General features: G+C 53.6%; 1 protein-coding gene across 6 annotated transcripts in view; it reads left to right on the top strand.

Annotated features, from left to right (window-relative positions):
- The first annotated feature begins 4,500 nt into the window (after positions 1-4,500).
- RHBDL3 (rhomboid like 3) overlaps positions 4,501-17,278 on the top strand; it is a 60,454-nt gene continuing 47,676 nt past the window's right edge. For 3 of the 6 annotated variants that reach the window (XM_030807943.1, XM_030807945.1, XM_030807942.1), the window contains exons 1-2: positions 4,521-4,969; positions 6,547-6,570. In XM_030807943.1, coding sequence (XP_030663803.1) covers positions 4,859-4,969; positions 6,547-6,570 — 135 coding nt within the window. In that variant the 5' untranslated portion in view covers positions 4,521-4,858. Of the gene's footprint in view, positions 4,970-5,950; positions 6,070-6,546; positions 6,571-17,278 lie in introns of those variants that run through there. The other 3 variants (XM_030807940.1, XM_030807944.1, XM_030807941.1) reach the window with 3 other exon arrangements.

Genomic DNA, 17,278 nt, shown 5'->3' with positions numbered 1-17,278 from the left:
GGAGTGAAAGGAAGAGACGAAAGGGAAGGAAATCCATGTAGCAGTCTTGCTCTGTTTGATCTGGCAGACAGCGGGCGATCATGGAAGAATGCTGGAGATGGAGGTGGAGGGTGGTCGGATTCTGCCATCCTGAGCCACGTCTGCTGTTTGGACTTGCAGACTTCAAACATGGCTGGGGGATTCCTGGAAGACAAAAGAATTCAGGGCCGGGGGTTGGATCTCAGTCAAAAATAACTTACGTCTTCATCTCAGGCAGGCAAACAGTGGTAGCTCAGGGCTGGTTTCTCAGAAGATTAGAGCTACAGGTGGGGACAGGGTGCCACGATGTTCAGTTTAGGTTTAAGTTGGCTGCAGAGAGAGAAGGGGCTCGGAGGGTGTGGGTCTGGCAGAGGGAGATGTCAGAATGAACCCCAAGTGAAAGAGGTTCTGGAGAAAAAGTCATCCCTGTTTGCCCCCCTTCTGGGCATTGCCATTGCTTTGAGCAATAATTACAGCCCTTCGTGTTTCTTCCCTGGCTTCTCATTAGCTCAAGGTGTCCACAAACAACTGCTCAGCCCCCTCTGCCTTCCTCTCCCCGCTTCCAGCAGCTACTCCTGGCTTTTCCATGGCAGCCGACTGTCCCAGCTCCCAGGACCAGAACATTGGGTCCTTAAAAAACTCCTTCCTCTCTTGGAGGGCACATTTGAGAGACTCAGCCCCCGAAAGGCTCTTCCCTTTCTCCTCCCCCTTATCCCACTGGACTGTCATTAGAGGATGACCTCATTTTCCCCCCAGGAAGCCAGGGCCTGGGTCTCATCCCCTTTGTATTATCAGCACCTCGGCCAGGGTGTGGCACATAATGGACGCTCAGCACCTGTGAGCTGAATGGCACTGCTGAGCTGTCGCCAACTTAATCTTCCTAAAATGCTGCTCCAGTTAGAAGCCATCACCGCTTCTCTATCTCCCACTGGGCGAGGTCCAACCTCCTCAGACTGGCACTCGGGGACCCTGGCGACACAGTGCTCCTCGCCTGCCTGGCCATCCTCACTTTGTGCTCAGCCACTTCATGGTTCCCAACACAGTCAACAGCTTTCCTATCTCTGTGTCTTTGCCGCAGCACTTCCCTCCACCTAGAAACCCTTCCATGCTCTCTACCGCAAGCCTGCCCCTTTCAAGGCTCATCTCAACATCATGCTCCTGCCCTTCTAAACCGAGTTTGATCCACTCTTCCCCAGCCCTTCATCCTGCTCTGCGTTGCCTTCGAGTGTCTTGTTAGGAACCTTAAAAGAGGCCATGGTGTGGCGCACTTGCAAAATGAAGAGCAGGGAAGAAGTGCCAATAGGCCCAGTTCGGTGTCACTTCTCATTAGCGCCAAAGGTTCTCCCAGGGAGGGGCCTGTGCATGGCACACCTCCAGGCATCGACGAGTGCCTGCCCGCTGCAGCTGGTCAGTGAAAGTGACACCAGGCCCATTCCCTCCTCTGCCCCCCAAATGCTGCAGAATATGCCAGTCTTTAGGCTGTCTCAGGTGAGAGTAGAACAAAAGGTGTCAGGGTGCCCAGCCACTCCTATCCCCTGGAGCTTTCTAGGCCTGGGCCCCAGGCCCCATGTCCTACCACCTGCTGGGGAGTGGGTTGCAGATTCGCCTGGGGCTGAGGGGCAGAGTGGTCCGACCAGCTGGGCGTAGGTGACATTGAGGACAACAGGTAAAGGGTCGCCTCAGGCTCATGGAGGATGATGGATGTAACAATTTGTCCTAACAGTCTCCAAGTCCAGACACCATCACCTCCCAGCAAAGGCCAAGGTGAATGAAGCTGCCCCATGAAGCAAGAATCCTGGTGAGAGATCAGGAATTCCTTCTTAGGAGACTTTTGGAAACATAGCCTGCCAAGGGGGGGTAAGTCTTCCTAGGGACAGAGGGAGGAACAAGATAGCCTTCTGCATGTTTCCCATCTTCCCTCTCCCTTTTATTCTAACCGCTGCTGCCCTTGTGACCCCTTCCTGGGACAGCACCTCTCATGTCCCTCTGCTCAGGCCAACCTCCCTCCTGTCTAGACCCTACACTACAGCCAAAGGGATTTTTTTTTTTTTTTTTTGAGACAGAGTCTCAATCTGTCACCCAGGCTGGAGTGCAGTGGCACGATCTCTGCTCACTGCCAGCTCCGCCTCCCCGGTTCAAGCGATTCTCCTGCCTCAGCCCCCCGAGTAGCTGGGATTACAGGCGCCTACCACCACGCCCGGCTAATTTTTTGTATTTTTTAGTAGAGACAGGGTTTCACCGTGTTAGCCAGGATGGTCTCAATCTCCTGACCTCGTGATCCGCCTGCCTCGGTCTCCCAAAGTGCTGGGATTACAGACGTGAGCCACTGCGCCTGGCCAGGGATCTTTTAAATATTACTCTCCTGCTCACAATCCTTCAATGGCTCCCCATTGCCCTTAGGTAAAGTCCAAGCTCTTTTCCCGTGAAACTCACAGCCCCTCACAACCTTCCCGTCCAGGCTGGGCTCTTTAGATTGGTCATCGTGCTCCAGTTTCCAGCCATGCCAAACCGCTTATCGTTTGCCTCCCATATGATACTGCTCCACAAGCCTGGTCGTGCTGTTCCCTCTACCTGGAACACCTCCTTCACCTTTTCCACGTTGCCTAGTTCTGGAGGCTTATCCTTTGGGAAGCCTTCCTGGACCCACAGCGACCCCCTCCTTTGGAGTTCTACACCCTCTGGGCTTTCCTTGAATCCAGGACTTACTCTTATGTTGAATGTGACTGTCACCCCCAATTATCCATTTCTGGAGGGCAGGGTCTGGTTCTTATCCACCTCTGTGTTCTCAAAGCTCTGTCATTGGTACTTAGTAGGAGCTTAATACATGTTCAGGAACAGAACTGAGCCTGCTAAGCTCCTTTCCCCATGAAGGGATGATAGAGTTGGATATGTTGGTAAAAGCTGTCCCTGGGTTGATGAAGAGGCAGCTCCCATGGGTAGCTGGTATCAGAACACTGTCCAGGGCGGCTGGGCATCCCAGCAGAGTGGCCAACCCTTTTCTGTGCCCTTCTCCTTCCAGTTCCCCTGGAACCAGGCTTCCTGGCCCACTTCTCTAGTCCCAGAGATGTAAGTATAACAGAGCCAACACCCATACCGGTCATGCAAATGACAGCAAGGGATGTGGGAGGCAGCGACGACGCAGACCCCAGGGCCCCAGCAGTCACTTGTCCTTCTGGGCTCCACTCCACAAAGGAATCAGCCTCTCTTCTGTCCCCTGAAGGCTGTTTTCAAAATCACACCCCATGCAGACAGTTTTATTTACAAGGAAATCTTGGCAGGATCTTGACTTGTTAGTACAGTAGGGATGGGGAGGAGGGTAGTGAGAAACAAAAATAGTTGAAATGATCACACTTTCTGAAACAGAGATGAAAATTGGTGTCTGTAGCAAACTCACCTAATGAGAATCAAGTGAATTCCCTTCTCGGTGTTTAAGGGGAGCAGTCATTGCTGGGTGAGATGGTCGCAGGTCTGATCCTGGGCACGGGGTTATGTGTTTGCTTTCTGAAGATGACTGCATTAATTGCAGCTCTCACTAATGGAAAGGAGCCTGTTTCGTTTCCGAGAGGAAGGAAGAGGGCAAAGACTAGTGAGTGAGTGGGTGGTGGGAAGAGGAAAGGAAGAGGAGTGGAAGGGCACAGCCTTGGTGTGGGCTGGGGACTGACTGTGAGATGCCTCCTGGAGAAGCCCCTGAGCCTCTGGGGAGAGCTGGCCCCTGCGAGGCCGGCCACTAGCACCATTTACAGCCAGAACCTCTGCTTCGGGAGATGGTCTCTCTTGGGGGCGCTTTCCTGCAGGGAAACAGCATCGATTTTTTTCTTTAAAAGATCCCCTACTCCTTTTTGGCTAACTTCCTTTCTGATTGCTTTAGTTTCTTCACCGTCCCTCTCCCCAGATGGGGCATTTCCCTGGGCTTACCTTTGTCCACGTGGTCAAATGAAGCCTGGGCATGGTCACTTAGCTCTGGGTGTAGGAAGGGCAAGATTTAGGCTTTGGGGCCCAGGACCCCGCAATCTGACTTCTCCCATTTCTGGGCCTCCCGAGACCACCCAGAATCTGAGACCGCAATGAATAGGGCGTAAGGATAATGGGGCCGGGGTGAGGGATCCCGTCCTTACAACATCGCGCCCCCAATTCACTCCTAGTTAACCCTGACGTCGCCAACATAGTGTCTCCATCACATATCTGCCACCTCCAAGTGATGGTTAAGCCGATGGAAGAGCCAAGCCCGGGCCCGGAGTGCAGGCCGGTGGTGACGGGACCGGGGACGACGCAGTCCCCATCCCCGCCCCGGGCAGCGCCGCCACTTCCTCGCCAGCCCCGCCGCAGCCCTCCCGCTCCGGGGCCGCGCCGCTCTGACCGACTGGGCCCGGGTGGCGGCGCCCGGGGTGGGGTGCGGGGCGGGCGCCGGCCTTCCCCGCGAGCAGCCCCGCCCCCGCCCGCGCGCCGCCCCCGAGGACTCCGCGGGGAGGAGGAGACTCGGGCGCAGAGCGGGGGCCGCGAGAAGCGGGAAGGGAGCGCGGGGAGCGGCGGGGCCGGGGCCGGCCCAAGGGCGCCCTCGCCTCGGAGCCGGGCGCGAGGGCCGGGGCGGAGGCGGAGGCCGGCGGGGCAGCGAGCGCAGTGAAGTTTGGCGGCGGAGGGGCCGGGCGTCCCGGGGTCGCGAGGAGGCGGCGGCGGCGCGGGGACCGGGGCCATGGGGGCGGGCGCGGGCGGCGGGGCGGGCGCGGAGGCGGCGCGGCGCGCACTGAGCCCCTGGAGCGGCGCGGCTGCCGTGGCGCAAAGTTAGCCCGGCGCCCCGGGACGAGCCCAGCAGCCGCCGCCGCCCCCGGACCCCGTCTCGGCCATGGGCGAGCACCCCAGCCCGGGCCCCGCGGTGGCTGCCTGCGCCGAGGCGGAGCGCATCGAGGAGCTGGAACCCGAGGCCGAGGAGCGGCTGCCCGCGGCGCCCGAGGACGTGAGTGCCCCCTCCCCGCCCGGCAAACTTTCTAGGGGGCGCCGGGGGGAAAAGCCGCCCCTGTCTCTCCCCACGCCGGGCAACTTGGAGGTTTCAAGGTGACGCGGGAGCGCCCCGGATTGGCCGGGTCCCCGCGGGCAGGAGGGGGCGGAGGGACCGGTCTCCCCGAAACGCGCGCGCACTGCTTCCCCCGCTCTGGTTCCCGCGGCTTCCCTGCGGGACACAGCCCCGCCGCCGCGCCGCGGACCTGTCACCGCCGGAGCCCCCTCCCCGCGGCTGGTGCAGTGCCCGGGACACGGCGTTTTCCCGCAGAGGCGGCCGCGTCATGGCAGTGACTCCCCCTCCCCTCACGCCCGCGACCTGCGGGATCCCGGAGCTGGGGAAGGAGCGGACGCCGCAGAGTTCCCGTCCCTGGCCGTGCAGGCCGGTCTGGCGACCCCTTCCTCCGCTCCCGGATTAGCTCCCGCCCGGCACCTGCCTTGCCGCGACACTGATTGAAATTCAAGCCGGCCGCCGCCTCTGACCCCGGCCGGAGCAGGGAGGGAAAGAGTGCTGGGAGCGGCTTTGCTCCTAGAAGGAGGCCCGGGAGTCCAAGACCGTGGCGGTGCCAGGGGACGGTCCCCTGGACGAGGAGAGGGAGGGGCTGCCCCGAGGGCTTCCCCGCCGTCTGCTGCTCGGGTCTCCATCCCTCCGGTCCTGCGGGCCGGCCCTGGGAAGCCCTGGGAACTGGAGTTTCTTGGGTTAACCTCCCGGGGCTAACCTACACATAGGGGTGAAAAACCGGGCAGACACCCTGCCCTGCCCACCCCTCCCTCAGGGTGGGGAGATGGAAGTGAAACCAGGCCCCCAACCCACACAACCAAAGCGGGAAAGTCTGAATGGGGTTGGGGGTAGTTTACGATCTTCTCTCTTTGGCGTCTGCGGTTAAATCTATCACTTCCTCCTGGCCCTAAACCCCTGGTAGAATCTGATGTAGTCACTACTTGGAAGAGAATGGGTGGGCTTCGCCGCATTCGGCATTCACCACCCCTCCTCCCCCGCAAAAAAACAAACAACAAACAAACAAAAACTGCAGGCAAAATGTTAGTGTTTATGCAGAGGTGAGTTCTCCTGTGGGGCGGGTCTCTAGCCCCCAGCAGGTGAAACCCATTGCGACGGGGTCTGATGGAATTGCACCTGGCCATGCTCTCCCAGGCCTGGGAGTAGCTGTGGACATAAGCTTTAGGCAGCAGAAATTATTAGAGGCGCTTGGACATATTTGGACGCCTTTATTTAGTAATTGTTGAGAATCACTTGTTCTGCCAGTTCCAGAACCAGCAACACCCACCTTGCCGCCCCCGCCCCCACCCCATCCCTTACTGTGAGTTTCCTCCCTCTGCTCAGTGTGGACTCATTGGGGAGCTCCTCCCAGACTCCCCCTGCTCTCCTGTGGCCAGTCCCTGAGCCTGGTCATGACTCCTGGGCAGCCGCTGGGAGGCTATGTCAGAAACAGCCGAGGACTACGGAGACCTTGGTGATAAGTGTGTCTTTCTTTCTCTCCTCTTCCTCTTCTCCTGCATGGCCTCCCTCTCTGCCAGCACTGGAAAGTCCTGTTTGATCAGGTATGTGAGCAGTTAACCCCCCACTTCCTTCCAGCCCTCCCTGAAATCGGTCTCAGTCTCCCTGCTTGCGTGGGCTTCCCTAGCTCCGCGCTCCTGAGATGGTGACGTGGGGTGGGGGTGTGGCCTTGTGCATCTCTGGGGCTGAACGACACTTCTCTCCAGGTATCAGGAGGAAGAGATGGGCTCCCCTGAGAGGATCTCCCTCCCGCCTCCTCCCTACTCTGCTGCACCAGAGCCGGGTTTACACCATGTAGAAATTGGACGTTATATATTGAATGCCTGGGAAATCCTCCATATGCCAGGGGATTGCAGTAGGGGGCTGGAGAGGTGGGGGAAGGGCTTGGGCTGACAATCCCTCTCCCTTTCTACCTCCAATATGGAGGGTCCATGGCCACTGCTGAAGTCAAATCTCTGCCATCCTTGGGGGCTGACTCACAGTATGGACTCTTTTGAAGGCTAATTAAATGTCTTTAATTCTGTCATAGGGATGAGGGAGTGCTGGGAGGTTACAGAGGGGAAATTGTATGTGATTCTTTGCAATGCCTGGAGTCTGGGTGTAGGGAATGGAGTTGGGGGTGCCAAGTATTGGCTTTTGAACCTGGAGATGGACGTTTGACCTTCAGCAAGGAAATGGTTCTCCTCTTAGCATTCGTGGTGGGTGCTGTTATGTGCTTCCTTCTCCCTCTTTGCCCCGTGTTGGAGGATAGTTGAGTGCCGTAGTCCTGGAGTGAGAATGGTTGTGCCATGAAGTTTGTGCAACTTTAAGAAATTGGTGTGAGTGGGCCAGAGGGAATGTGTTGGGTAGGAGAAGGAGATAAAGCTGAAAAATTAGCTTGAACCAGGACTTCGTTGTAGGCAGGGGAAGCCTTAGAAAGTTTTTTTAGCAGGGTTGTTACGTGATCCAAGCCAGGCTTGGGAAAGCTCCAGTGTCTTAGGGGATAAGGGGTGAATGGGCTATGGGGACGAGGGAAGCTAGGCAGGAGCTGCAGCAATGAACGGAGGCAAGAAGGTGACAATGAGGATGGACGGAAAGAGGGACATGGTGATGGAATAATTGGAAGATCTTAATGGACCACAGATGAGGGGAACCACATATCTTTAATATTCTGAACCTAGGAGGGAAAGAAGAAGTTGGAGTGGGGCCGGGTGTGGTGACTCACACTTGTAATCCCAACACTTTGGGAGGCTAAGGCGGGAGAATCACTTGAACCTGGTAGTTCAAGACCAGCCTCGCCAACAAAGTGAGACCTCATCTCTACAAAAAATTAAAAAATTAGCCAGGCATGGTAGCACACTCCTGTGGTTCCAGCTACATGGGAGACTGAGGCAGAAGGATTGCTTGAGCCCAGGAAGTTGAGGCTGCAGTGAGCCACGATCGTGCTACTGCACTCCAACCTGAGTGACAGAGTGGGACCCTGTCTCAAAACAAAAACAAAAAACAAGTTGGAGTGAGGAGAGACGTTTGGCAAAAATGACAACTTTGGTTTGAGACAAGTTCAGTTAGAGGAGCCAGCTGGTTGCAGATGCTGGAGTGGGCGTGATGACATGGAATTGCAGTGTTAAAGGCCTGGGGTGAGGATTTGGGGTTATCATCCACATTAACCACGGGGCCTGGCTGTGGTTTGAAGTTCAAAGCATGCACTGGCACCTGTCCTGACCGGTAGAGCATCTCTCCCTCTGGCTCCTAAGAGTACAGCAGCTGCTGGCCTGATGCCCTGAGGCAGGAGGGAGCCCGCTGCGCCACTGCCACCACTACCACCAAGCTGCCAGCCCTTCACACCTCCTGCCAGATTTAGAATCAGAACCTAGAACAAAGTGTATCATTCTTTTTTTTCTCTGTCTGTGTCTATCTTTCTCATTTGATTAGTTTCCTTTGCCAGTCCCTGTGTGTATGTGTACATTTTAAAACAAACCATTTGGGTGAAAGGAAGAGAGCTTTTAGTAGGAAGAATTTGGAACTCAAGGGAGCAGAAAGAATGTGTAGCACCTAATAGTAGCTAGTGGTCTATTAAATCCAATTTTTCCAACTGAAGGTAGGTCCTGGGTCCTGAGTGTCACAAAAGAGCATACCCCTGCTTCTGGGAGGCCTGCCCAGAATTAATTCTAGGAAAGAAATTAGGCCAGGCACAGTGGCTAACGCCGGTAATCCCAGCATTTTGGGAGGCTGAGACAGGAGGATGGCCTCCGAAAAAGTGAGACCCTTTCTCAAAAAAAAAAAAAAAAAAAAAGCAACCCTGATAGGTCAAACTGCAGTCATGGATGGGACATGACGCCTGTCAGAGTCCCTATAAGCACAAGTGACTCTGGAGTTCACCTTCCAGAGATCAATGGCATGGGAGGCTAGAACCAGTCAAGCATCTCCTCCCTCCCTTCTTGGGTCAAGTGGACACCAGTGGTAACCCAGTTTCAAACTGGGATCTGCTAGGGTCTGTTTTCCAGGTGTTAGGGATGGATTAGACCAGTCCCTCCATACTATCTGGTTCTTCAGCATGTGGAGTAGCCTTGATCTAGCGTGACGCCAACTGGACCCCAAGGGCTAGAAGCCATGGTGTTGGTCTTGTTGGTCCTATATGGTCACCCTCAAACTAAATGGCCGGATACCTTTTGTGGGGATTGGAGGTGATGAAAGCAGGTGACCCCAGTCCCATGGAAGCTTCTGCATCCCCCTCCCTGGCATTCTGGCATCTGGCCCACTCAGGCAGGAGTGTAGCAGGGCCAATCCATGTCACACACCCTCACTCCCCCGATTCTTCCCCATGGGTCCCAGAAGTTACAGCAGGTGGGAGACCTGAAGGTCATCATTTCAACTCGGTATGTTCCATGTGTTCATGTCCTGTTCAAACTTCTTCTTGAGGGAATCTTCTTTTCATATTTTGGAGATCTTGATGGTTTTCCTAAATATTTAAGTAGATTTAAAATTTACCATAAATATTAGTCTGTTGTTATAGTATAATATCGTAGTAAAGATGTTTCATTTTTCTGACTGGGTGCTCACACCTGTAATCCCAACACTTTGGGAAGCCAAGGTGGGCAGATCGCTTGAGCCCAGGAGTTAAAGATCAGCCTGGGCAACATAGCAAGACCCCATCTCTGTTTTTCAAAAGTTTAAAAAAAATTGTTAAAAAAGTCTTATTTTCTGTGGAATCTGTTGAGCTTTTCCTTCATGATTCCTTCTGTTGCTTCAGACCTGAGATAGTTTTCATCCCTCCCCAGATCTCATAAATATGCCCTTTTATTTCCTACTACTTTTTCTATGATTAAAAACATCATGTAACCTTGTACTCCATCTGCATCTGGTTCCTATCCAGCTATGCTAGCATCACTTATTAAGTAAGCCTTCTTTATTATATTGTTTGAGAAATGTTACTTGGTAAATTTTTTTTGTGTGGTTGGGTTGATATTTTATTTCTGATTTATGCCACTGATATTTATAATTTTGCACAGGTAATGTCCCCTTTAGTTATCGCTTTACATCTGCTCCATAAGTTTCTGAAAAGCTTCCCTTTTTCGGGTTATGCTTTGATAGTCTTATTCTCAGTCCCTTCCTGAATCCCAGGGAGCTTTGATTCAAGGTTAAATATTTAGTCAAAGGCCAAATAGCAGGGCAGTGACAGATATGGGACTGGAGCCCAGTTAACCCACAAAGGGCTTCTTGGGTTGGAAAAGTCATTTCCAGGTTTACCCTTAAAAATGCCTCCAAGATCTGTGAATGTTTAATGAACAAAAGGGTTTGGAGCAGAATTCTGTTAAGTCAACAAAGCACAATTGCTTTCAAGCTCAAAAGAACAAGAGGGAAAAGGCAGAATTCAAAGTAACTTGACTATCTTCCTTTTTCCCTTCTCACTGGGAGCCTGTATTTCCTAGACCCCCAAAAGAGATCCCCAATTTTGCTAATCTCCCAGAAGGAAAGCAGACAAGTACTATCTCACCAAAATTGTAAACATAAACATGTGCTATGATGAACAGAAGGCATGGGGCTGCCGCTTCGGTGGGTTGCTGGGCTCAGAAACTTGGATTTGGAGTCAGATAGACCTGGGTTCAAGTCTTACTCACTTTGTGATTGGAGGTAATTACATTAGCTCTCTGAGCCTCAGTTTCCTCCTCTGTAAAATGGGGACAGTAATGTTTAACTCCAGGGTGACTATGAGAATTAAATGGAAGTGGAAACTCCCTTTGCAATATCTGATTCGCAGTGAACATTCAACAAAAGTGTCTTCATTGAGAATCAGAATTTGCTTGGAGAAGCACAAGGACCACTTCTGAGATCCAGGCCCCATGGGGAAGGCAGCTCCTCGACACTTCTGAGTCCAGAGGATTTTTCTGCTTTCTGTCTTCCAGTGTCTCCCCTTCCCAGTCCCCTGCCCTCCAGCCTGGGGCTCTTCCCTTGGCCTGACTTCATCTGTAGTCCCCCCTGCAAGCTGGCTTAAAGGTGTTCTGGGAGCCGAAAAGAGGTTCAGATAAGACCCCTGAAGGGATTAGCAAGGAGCTGCAGAGAAAACTTCTGCCCCAGAGACAGGATGTTTGCCACCCCCAGAATTCACAATTAGCCCGCAGAGCAGGGTTCCCAGAGAGGAACAAAGCCACGGGCTTAACTGGAGCCCTTGGGTTCTGCACCCCCAACTCCTTATCAAGTGGCCTCTAGGACCCTTGAGGCTGTGGACTCCTCTCCACCACAAAGCCTGCTTCCCTACCTTGCTCCTGCCCCAGTGACCCCATCAGCTATACTGACATTAACCCTTTTATTTCTGACCACTCACAGAAATGCATTTGATTGCTTTGGGCAACAGGGCCGAGGGATCCGAGATTGAACTTCGCCTGGCTGCCTGCCTGACACATAATAGATACACACATTTGAGCGAATGACAGGTCAAACTACAGCTCTGCATGCATTGTCATGGGTTAAAATATCCTCTCCAGGAGCAGACCCTGACTGTGCGGCTACCACACTCATGGCAGCCCCTCTGCCACCGTATGGCTGCTGCCACCTCAAAGAATATAGGTTATTAGAAGGTTGATGGAGGCATCTTGTCCAGTCTGCTCATCTTGTTTTCGTTTGTTTGTTTGTTTTGAGACATGGTTTCGCTCTCGTTGCCCAGGTTAGAGTGCAGTAGCGCGATCTCGGCTCACCACAACCTCCGCCTCCCGGGTTCAAGCGATTCTCCTACCTCAACCTCTCAAGTAGCTGGGATTACAGGTGCCTGTCACCAGGCCTGGCTATTTTTTGGTATTTTTAGTAGAGACAGGGTTTCACCATGTTGGCCAGGCTGGTCTTGAACTCCTGACCTCAGGTGATTCACCCGCCTTGGCCTCCCAAAGTGCTGGGATTACAGGCGTGAGCCACCGCACCCCGCCCAGTCTGCTCATTTTGCAAGTGAGGAAACAGAAGTCAGTGGCCTACTGAGGTCATTTGGTGCGATAGAGCCAGAGCTGAGACTAGATCCCAACTCTGCTTTCTATCTGAACTGTGTTCCTGCCACCAGGCCATTCACTTAGTTGGTGCCTTGAGTAACCAAGGCAGGTGGAGAGGACACATATCTAGGTCAAGTCTCAGTTCTGCTCCTACTCGGTGTGTGGCAGTGGGCAAGCCAGGTGACCTCTTCACGCCTCAGTTTTCTCATCCGTAAAGTGCCAGCCTAGTACCTTCCCGTCCACGTTGTTGTGAAGACAGGATGCCACGTGTATAGTGCTTGGCACAGTATGTAGTGAGCACCTCATGAATACTGTTGTGTTACAGGAATTTAAAGAAATAAAAAAAAGATAGAGTAGGTTTTTTTGTTCGTTTGTTTTGTTTTTGTGAGACAAAGTCTCACCCTGTTGTCCAGGCTGGAGTGCAGTGGTGCAATCTGGGCTCACTGCAACCTCTGTCTCCCAGGTTCAAGTCATTCTCCTGCCTCAGGCTCCCAAGTAGCTGGGATTACAGGCGTGTGCAATCACACCTGGCTAATTTTTGTATTTTTTGTAGAGACGGGGCTTTCACCATGTTGGCCAGGCTGGTCTTGAACTCCCGGCCTCAAGCGATCTGCCTGCCTCAGCCTCCCAAAGTGCTGGGATTACAGGCGTGAGCCACCGTGCCTGGCCAGACCTCGGTCTTGAATCAAAGTGTTCAGAGCCCCAGTTGGGGTTCCTTCCACCATATCAGGCTGCCTGCTTTAGGAGAGAAGCTGGAAAATCACATTCCCCCTGAACTTTCCAGAGAGAAAGGAGAGAAGCTTTTGGACAAAGGCTGCCTGGGGAGTGTTGTGCATGGCAGAGGGTGAAGGGTGAGACGAGGCATCTGGCCATCAGGTAGACAGGGCTAGCACTCCTCTGTCTGGTGTTCTGATCTGGCAATTCCTGCTGGAGCTTTACTTAGTGGTCTATCGTGACATTGGGGCCATTGTCTTGTGCTGGAGAAACGAGTCCATGTGTGTCTTAAGCTGTGAACAACTAGAGTTAGCCCCCATCACCATTCTCCAGGCTTTAATGAAGCAAGGTACAGATTGAAATCAGTATATTTGAGTCAGTAAATATTCTTTGAGGGAGCAAACATTGAATGTCTAACTGTGTGCATATAAATTTGTTGTCTCATTTTGATCTCTCAGCAGCCCTGTGAGGTGTGTGGTGCTGCACCTCAAAAGAGGAAACTGGCTAGGTGCAGTAGCTCACACCTGTAATCCCACCACTTTGGGAGGTTGAGATGGGAGGATGGTTTGCTTGAGGCCAGGAGTTCAAGACCAGCCTGGTCAACATAACAAAACCCCTTCTCTATTTAAAATAAAAAAGGAAAGTGAGGTTTGAGGGGATGGAGTTCGCCCAAAGACAGCAGTGAGGACCTTCTGCGGCAGTCACATGTGTGTGTATGCGTGCACGTGTGTTTGTGCGTGAGTGTGCGTGTGTGTGTGTGCACGCATGCACGTGTGTGTGTCCCCACAAGGCTTCTAGGTGGCTCCTGAAATGGGCCAGGAGATGCAGGAGCAGCTGAGCACCCTTTATCCTTCCAGCCCATTATCCTGCCTGCCATGCACCCCCTCTGCATCTTGCTCCCCTCCTTCTCCCTGGATCTGTTGGCTCTCTCTCCTCTGGGGGACCAGAGAGACCCTTTGGTGGCTGCCAGGAGAAGCAGCAGCGGCCAGCGGTTTAGACTGAAGGGGAGGGATGGGGCGATGTCAGATCCCTCCCTGCTGACGTTCACTCCCCACTCCCTGCCTGCAGCTCCCTTGAGACTCCTGGGCTTCATGGCCATGACTCGGCTTCAGTCCCCAGGCGGCGCGTCAGGCTGGGCCGGATGAGTCAGCATGGATGTTACATCTGCTGCTCCTGGGTACCCAAGGGCCTGTGAGTCACAGCCCCTGGCAGCCCCCTCAGTGGCCTGCTAAAGGCAGGGGCCGTTCTAGAATGGGAAGGGAGCCGTCTGTGTGCCTGGGAGGCCTTGTGAGGAGATTGGAAGGAGGAGAAGGGGCTGCAGGAGTCCCCCAGGGGTGGGAAGGAATAGGCCCAGTGGAGGAGGCAGTCCCCCAACCCGTGCTGCCCACCCCACCCATCCCCAGCTTCATGCGTTCCAGGGAAGGTGTGAGGTCGTTTCCTCCCCTCACTGCCCAGGTGTTGGGAGAGCTGGGCAGTTTTCTGGAAGCATGCCGATTGTCGAGGGTTCAGCCTGAGTTCAGGCCAGGATGCCTGTCTCTCCCTAATCAGCCTCCCTGCCCCTGTCCTAGGATTTGGCTGTTTGACCTTGGGCAAGGGGGATGCTCAGGAGGCCGCTTGGGGCTTTTGGGAGAAGCACCATGAGAGGGCTGAGCTGCCTCCCCCACCCCTCTATGGTGGCCGCTGAGGGAGCAGAAATAATACAACTGGGAATCTCAGAATCGTGGAGGCTTCTCCAGCTGTCGGGGGCCTGGCCTGGCCAGATCCCAGGGGAGTAGGAGTCACAAGGGCCCCTCATGCCTCCATCTGGTCTCTCTCCTTCCCACAGGGGCTTGAGGTCTCTGAAAACCCACTCCCAGCCCCAGCTTGAAGCAGGCCAGACTGCCTGGGTCCACCCCTTCCAGAGTGCCGCAGGCAGGGGGCGTGTCTCTGAGTACCTCAATTTTTGTATCTGTTAAGTGGGATGAACCAGACTTATAGGGTTGGCATGAGAACAAAAAAGCAAAAAAATTGTGAAAGTCAGTATTTTAAAGAGTCAGGGGAAAAGGTCAGGGGAAGGGTGTGAGGTGGTTTTCTCTATGGGTGAATTAGCATCCTCATTTGCAAGAAAGCAGAACTGGAAGAGAAAGCTCCTACTCCCCTAACCTCCCCGCTGACCTCAGCAGCTGCAGCCTGGACCTAATTTACGGGGCTGTAAATATCCATGAATGGGTCAGAGTTCCCTGGTGGGCTCTGGCCGTTGGGTGGGGGAGAGCTCTGCTGAACCATAAACCCCTGGGCAGCCTCGTTAATTCTGCTCTGCTCAGAAGACGGGTAATGAGGCAGGGGGCCAGCAGTTGAGCCATGGTAACCTTCACCAAAACCCACCAGAGGGGAGGGACAGCTGCCTGCACCGTACTCCAGCCCCAGCACCTTACTCCAGCCCCAGCACCGTACTCCAGCCCCAGCACCGTACTCCAGCCCCAGCACCGTACTCCAGCCCCAGCACACGTGCCTGTGCTCATTTCCCAGGGCTCATTCTACCTTGGTGTGTGTGCACAGGAGAAAACAATGGGGATCCGGGTGGGAACCCGCTCTAGATCCCAGGTATCTACCTTCCTGACCCAAGAGGTCTTCACCCCAGTGGCAGCTGGTTCCTTGGCCCTGGGTACTGCCTTTGAGGTCCTTGAAAGTACTCACATCTCTCACTGAGGTCCGGGGCCTGTCTAGATCATGGACAGGGAGAGGGTCCTCCTGGGAGAGAGAATTCAAGCCTTGGAGGCAGATACCAGACATGTATTTGTCCTAGAAATGCAGCTGGTGAAAATCACACATACATCATAGACACAAGAAGATAGAGGTATGCCCTTGTTTCTCTCATGCTTCCTTGCTGCTGGGCAAATTCTGAAGCCTTGGCCTGGCTCATGGGCCTGCAGCTGGGAGAGGAGAAGCAGTGCTGCTGTCCTGGATGCTGAGCAGGCAAATCCCAGCTCCAGCGGGGTTTGCTCCCTGAGAACTCAGCTCAGTGGCCCCATTAGACCAGTCACGGACTCCTCAGCCTCTCCTGGGGCCTGGTGTCCCCAGTCAACCCTCAGGCTGGGCCTGGAGCCCACAGACTTCTAGCATTGCTGGAAGACTCCAGCAAAGTGTCAGCTGCTCGGAGAACCTGTGCTACTCATGGGGCGGAAGTGAAAGGCTCTGGTTCTGAACCAGCGGCAAAGGGGCTGGGTTCACCAAAGGGAAACGTGACTGCTGTGGACTCATGCCTTGTTCCCAAAGAGTGTTCCATCAAGTGTTACTGTGAAAAAATACTACGACCAAAGGTCAAATAAGTTTGAAGAATGCTGGGCTGAACAAAATCAGACAGGTTTCTCCAGCCTAAGACCTTGCAGAGTCCTTGATATGGTGCGTTATGACGCTCCAAGAGGTTTTTCCACTTGTAGGACCACAGAACCCTTATTTTAGGTACCATCAGGTACCTGGTATTCCACAGAACACACATTGGGGAACCCTTAAAAATCAGCTGGGTGTGGTGGCTCACACCTGTAATCCCAGCACTTTGGGAGGCTGAGGCAGGCAGATCACTTGAGGTCAGGAGTTTGAGACTAGCCTAGCCAACATGGTGAAACCCCGTCTCTACTAAAAATACCAAAAATTAGCCGGGTGTGGTGGTGGGTGCTGTAGTCCCAGCTACTCGGGAGGCTGAGGCAGGAAAATTGCTTGAATCTGGGAGGTGGAGACTGCAGTGAGCCAAGATCGCACCACTGCACTCCAGCCTGGCGATAGAGTGAGACTCCATCTCAAAAAAAATAAAAATAAAAATAAACTCAGGGGCTATGTTTCATTCAACTGAACAAGACAGAGAAAAACAAGGGAGGGCAAGATGGGACCAGCCAGCACAGTGGAGGAATCCTGAACTATTTCTGTCTTGATGGCGAACTCACTCTCTGACCTGGACTAGTTTATTTTGTTCCTTTTGCCCTATGCACCTGTTTCCCCATAAAACGAGTGTGATGCCTGGGCCACAGCTGATCTTTAGTGAATATGTGTTAGGTGGACACGTAAGAGGATTGGATGAGGGTCTCTCAAACTCTCTTTAGCTACAGCACTCTAGTGATGGGAGAGAGTGCAGGCTCTCGCCCCTCTGCCTGGATATGAATCCATCTGCACCGATTACCAGCCATTCGCACTTGGGCAACCCAGCTCTTGGTGCCTCGGTTTCCTCTCCTATGAAATGGGGCTCACAATAGTGTCTACCTCTTAGGGTTGCTGTGAGATTTAAATAGGGGGGACCACTCTCAAAGTGACCAAGTTAGGACACTTTGAGAGTGAAGGAGCCACTGTAAATCACACTCAAGGCTGGGCATGGTGGCTCACGCCTATAATCCCAGCATTTTATGAGGCCAAAGTGGGAGGATTGCTTGAGGCCAGGAGTTCAAGACCAGCCTGGGCAATACAGCAAGACCCTGTCTCTACAAAAAAATATTTTTAATTAGCCAGGAATGGTAGCACATGCCTGTGGTCCCAGCTACTCAGGAAGCAAACACGGGAAGATTGCTTGATCCCAAGAATTCAAGGTTATGGTGAGTGACAATCACATCACTACACC

Source organism: Nomascus leucogenys, unplaced genomic scaffold, assembly GCF_006542625.1.
Source record: "Nomascus leucogenys isolate Asia unplaced genomic scaffold, Asia_NLE_v1 Super-Scaffold_249, whole genome shotgun sequence".
NCBI classification, from domain to species: domain Eukaryota; kingdom Metazoa; phylum Chordata; class Mammalia; order Primates; family Hylobatidae; genus Nomascus; species Nomascus leucogenys.
This window is presented reverse-complemented; position numbering and strand designations above follow the sequence as displayed.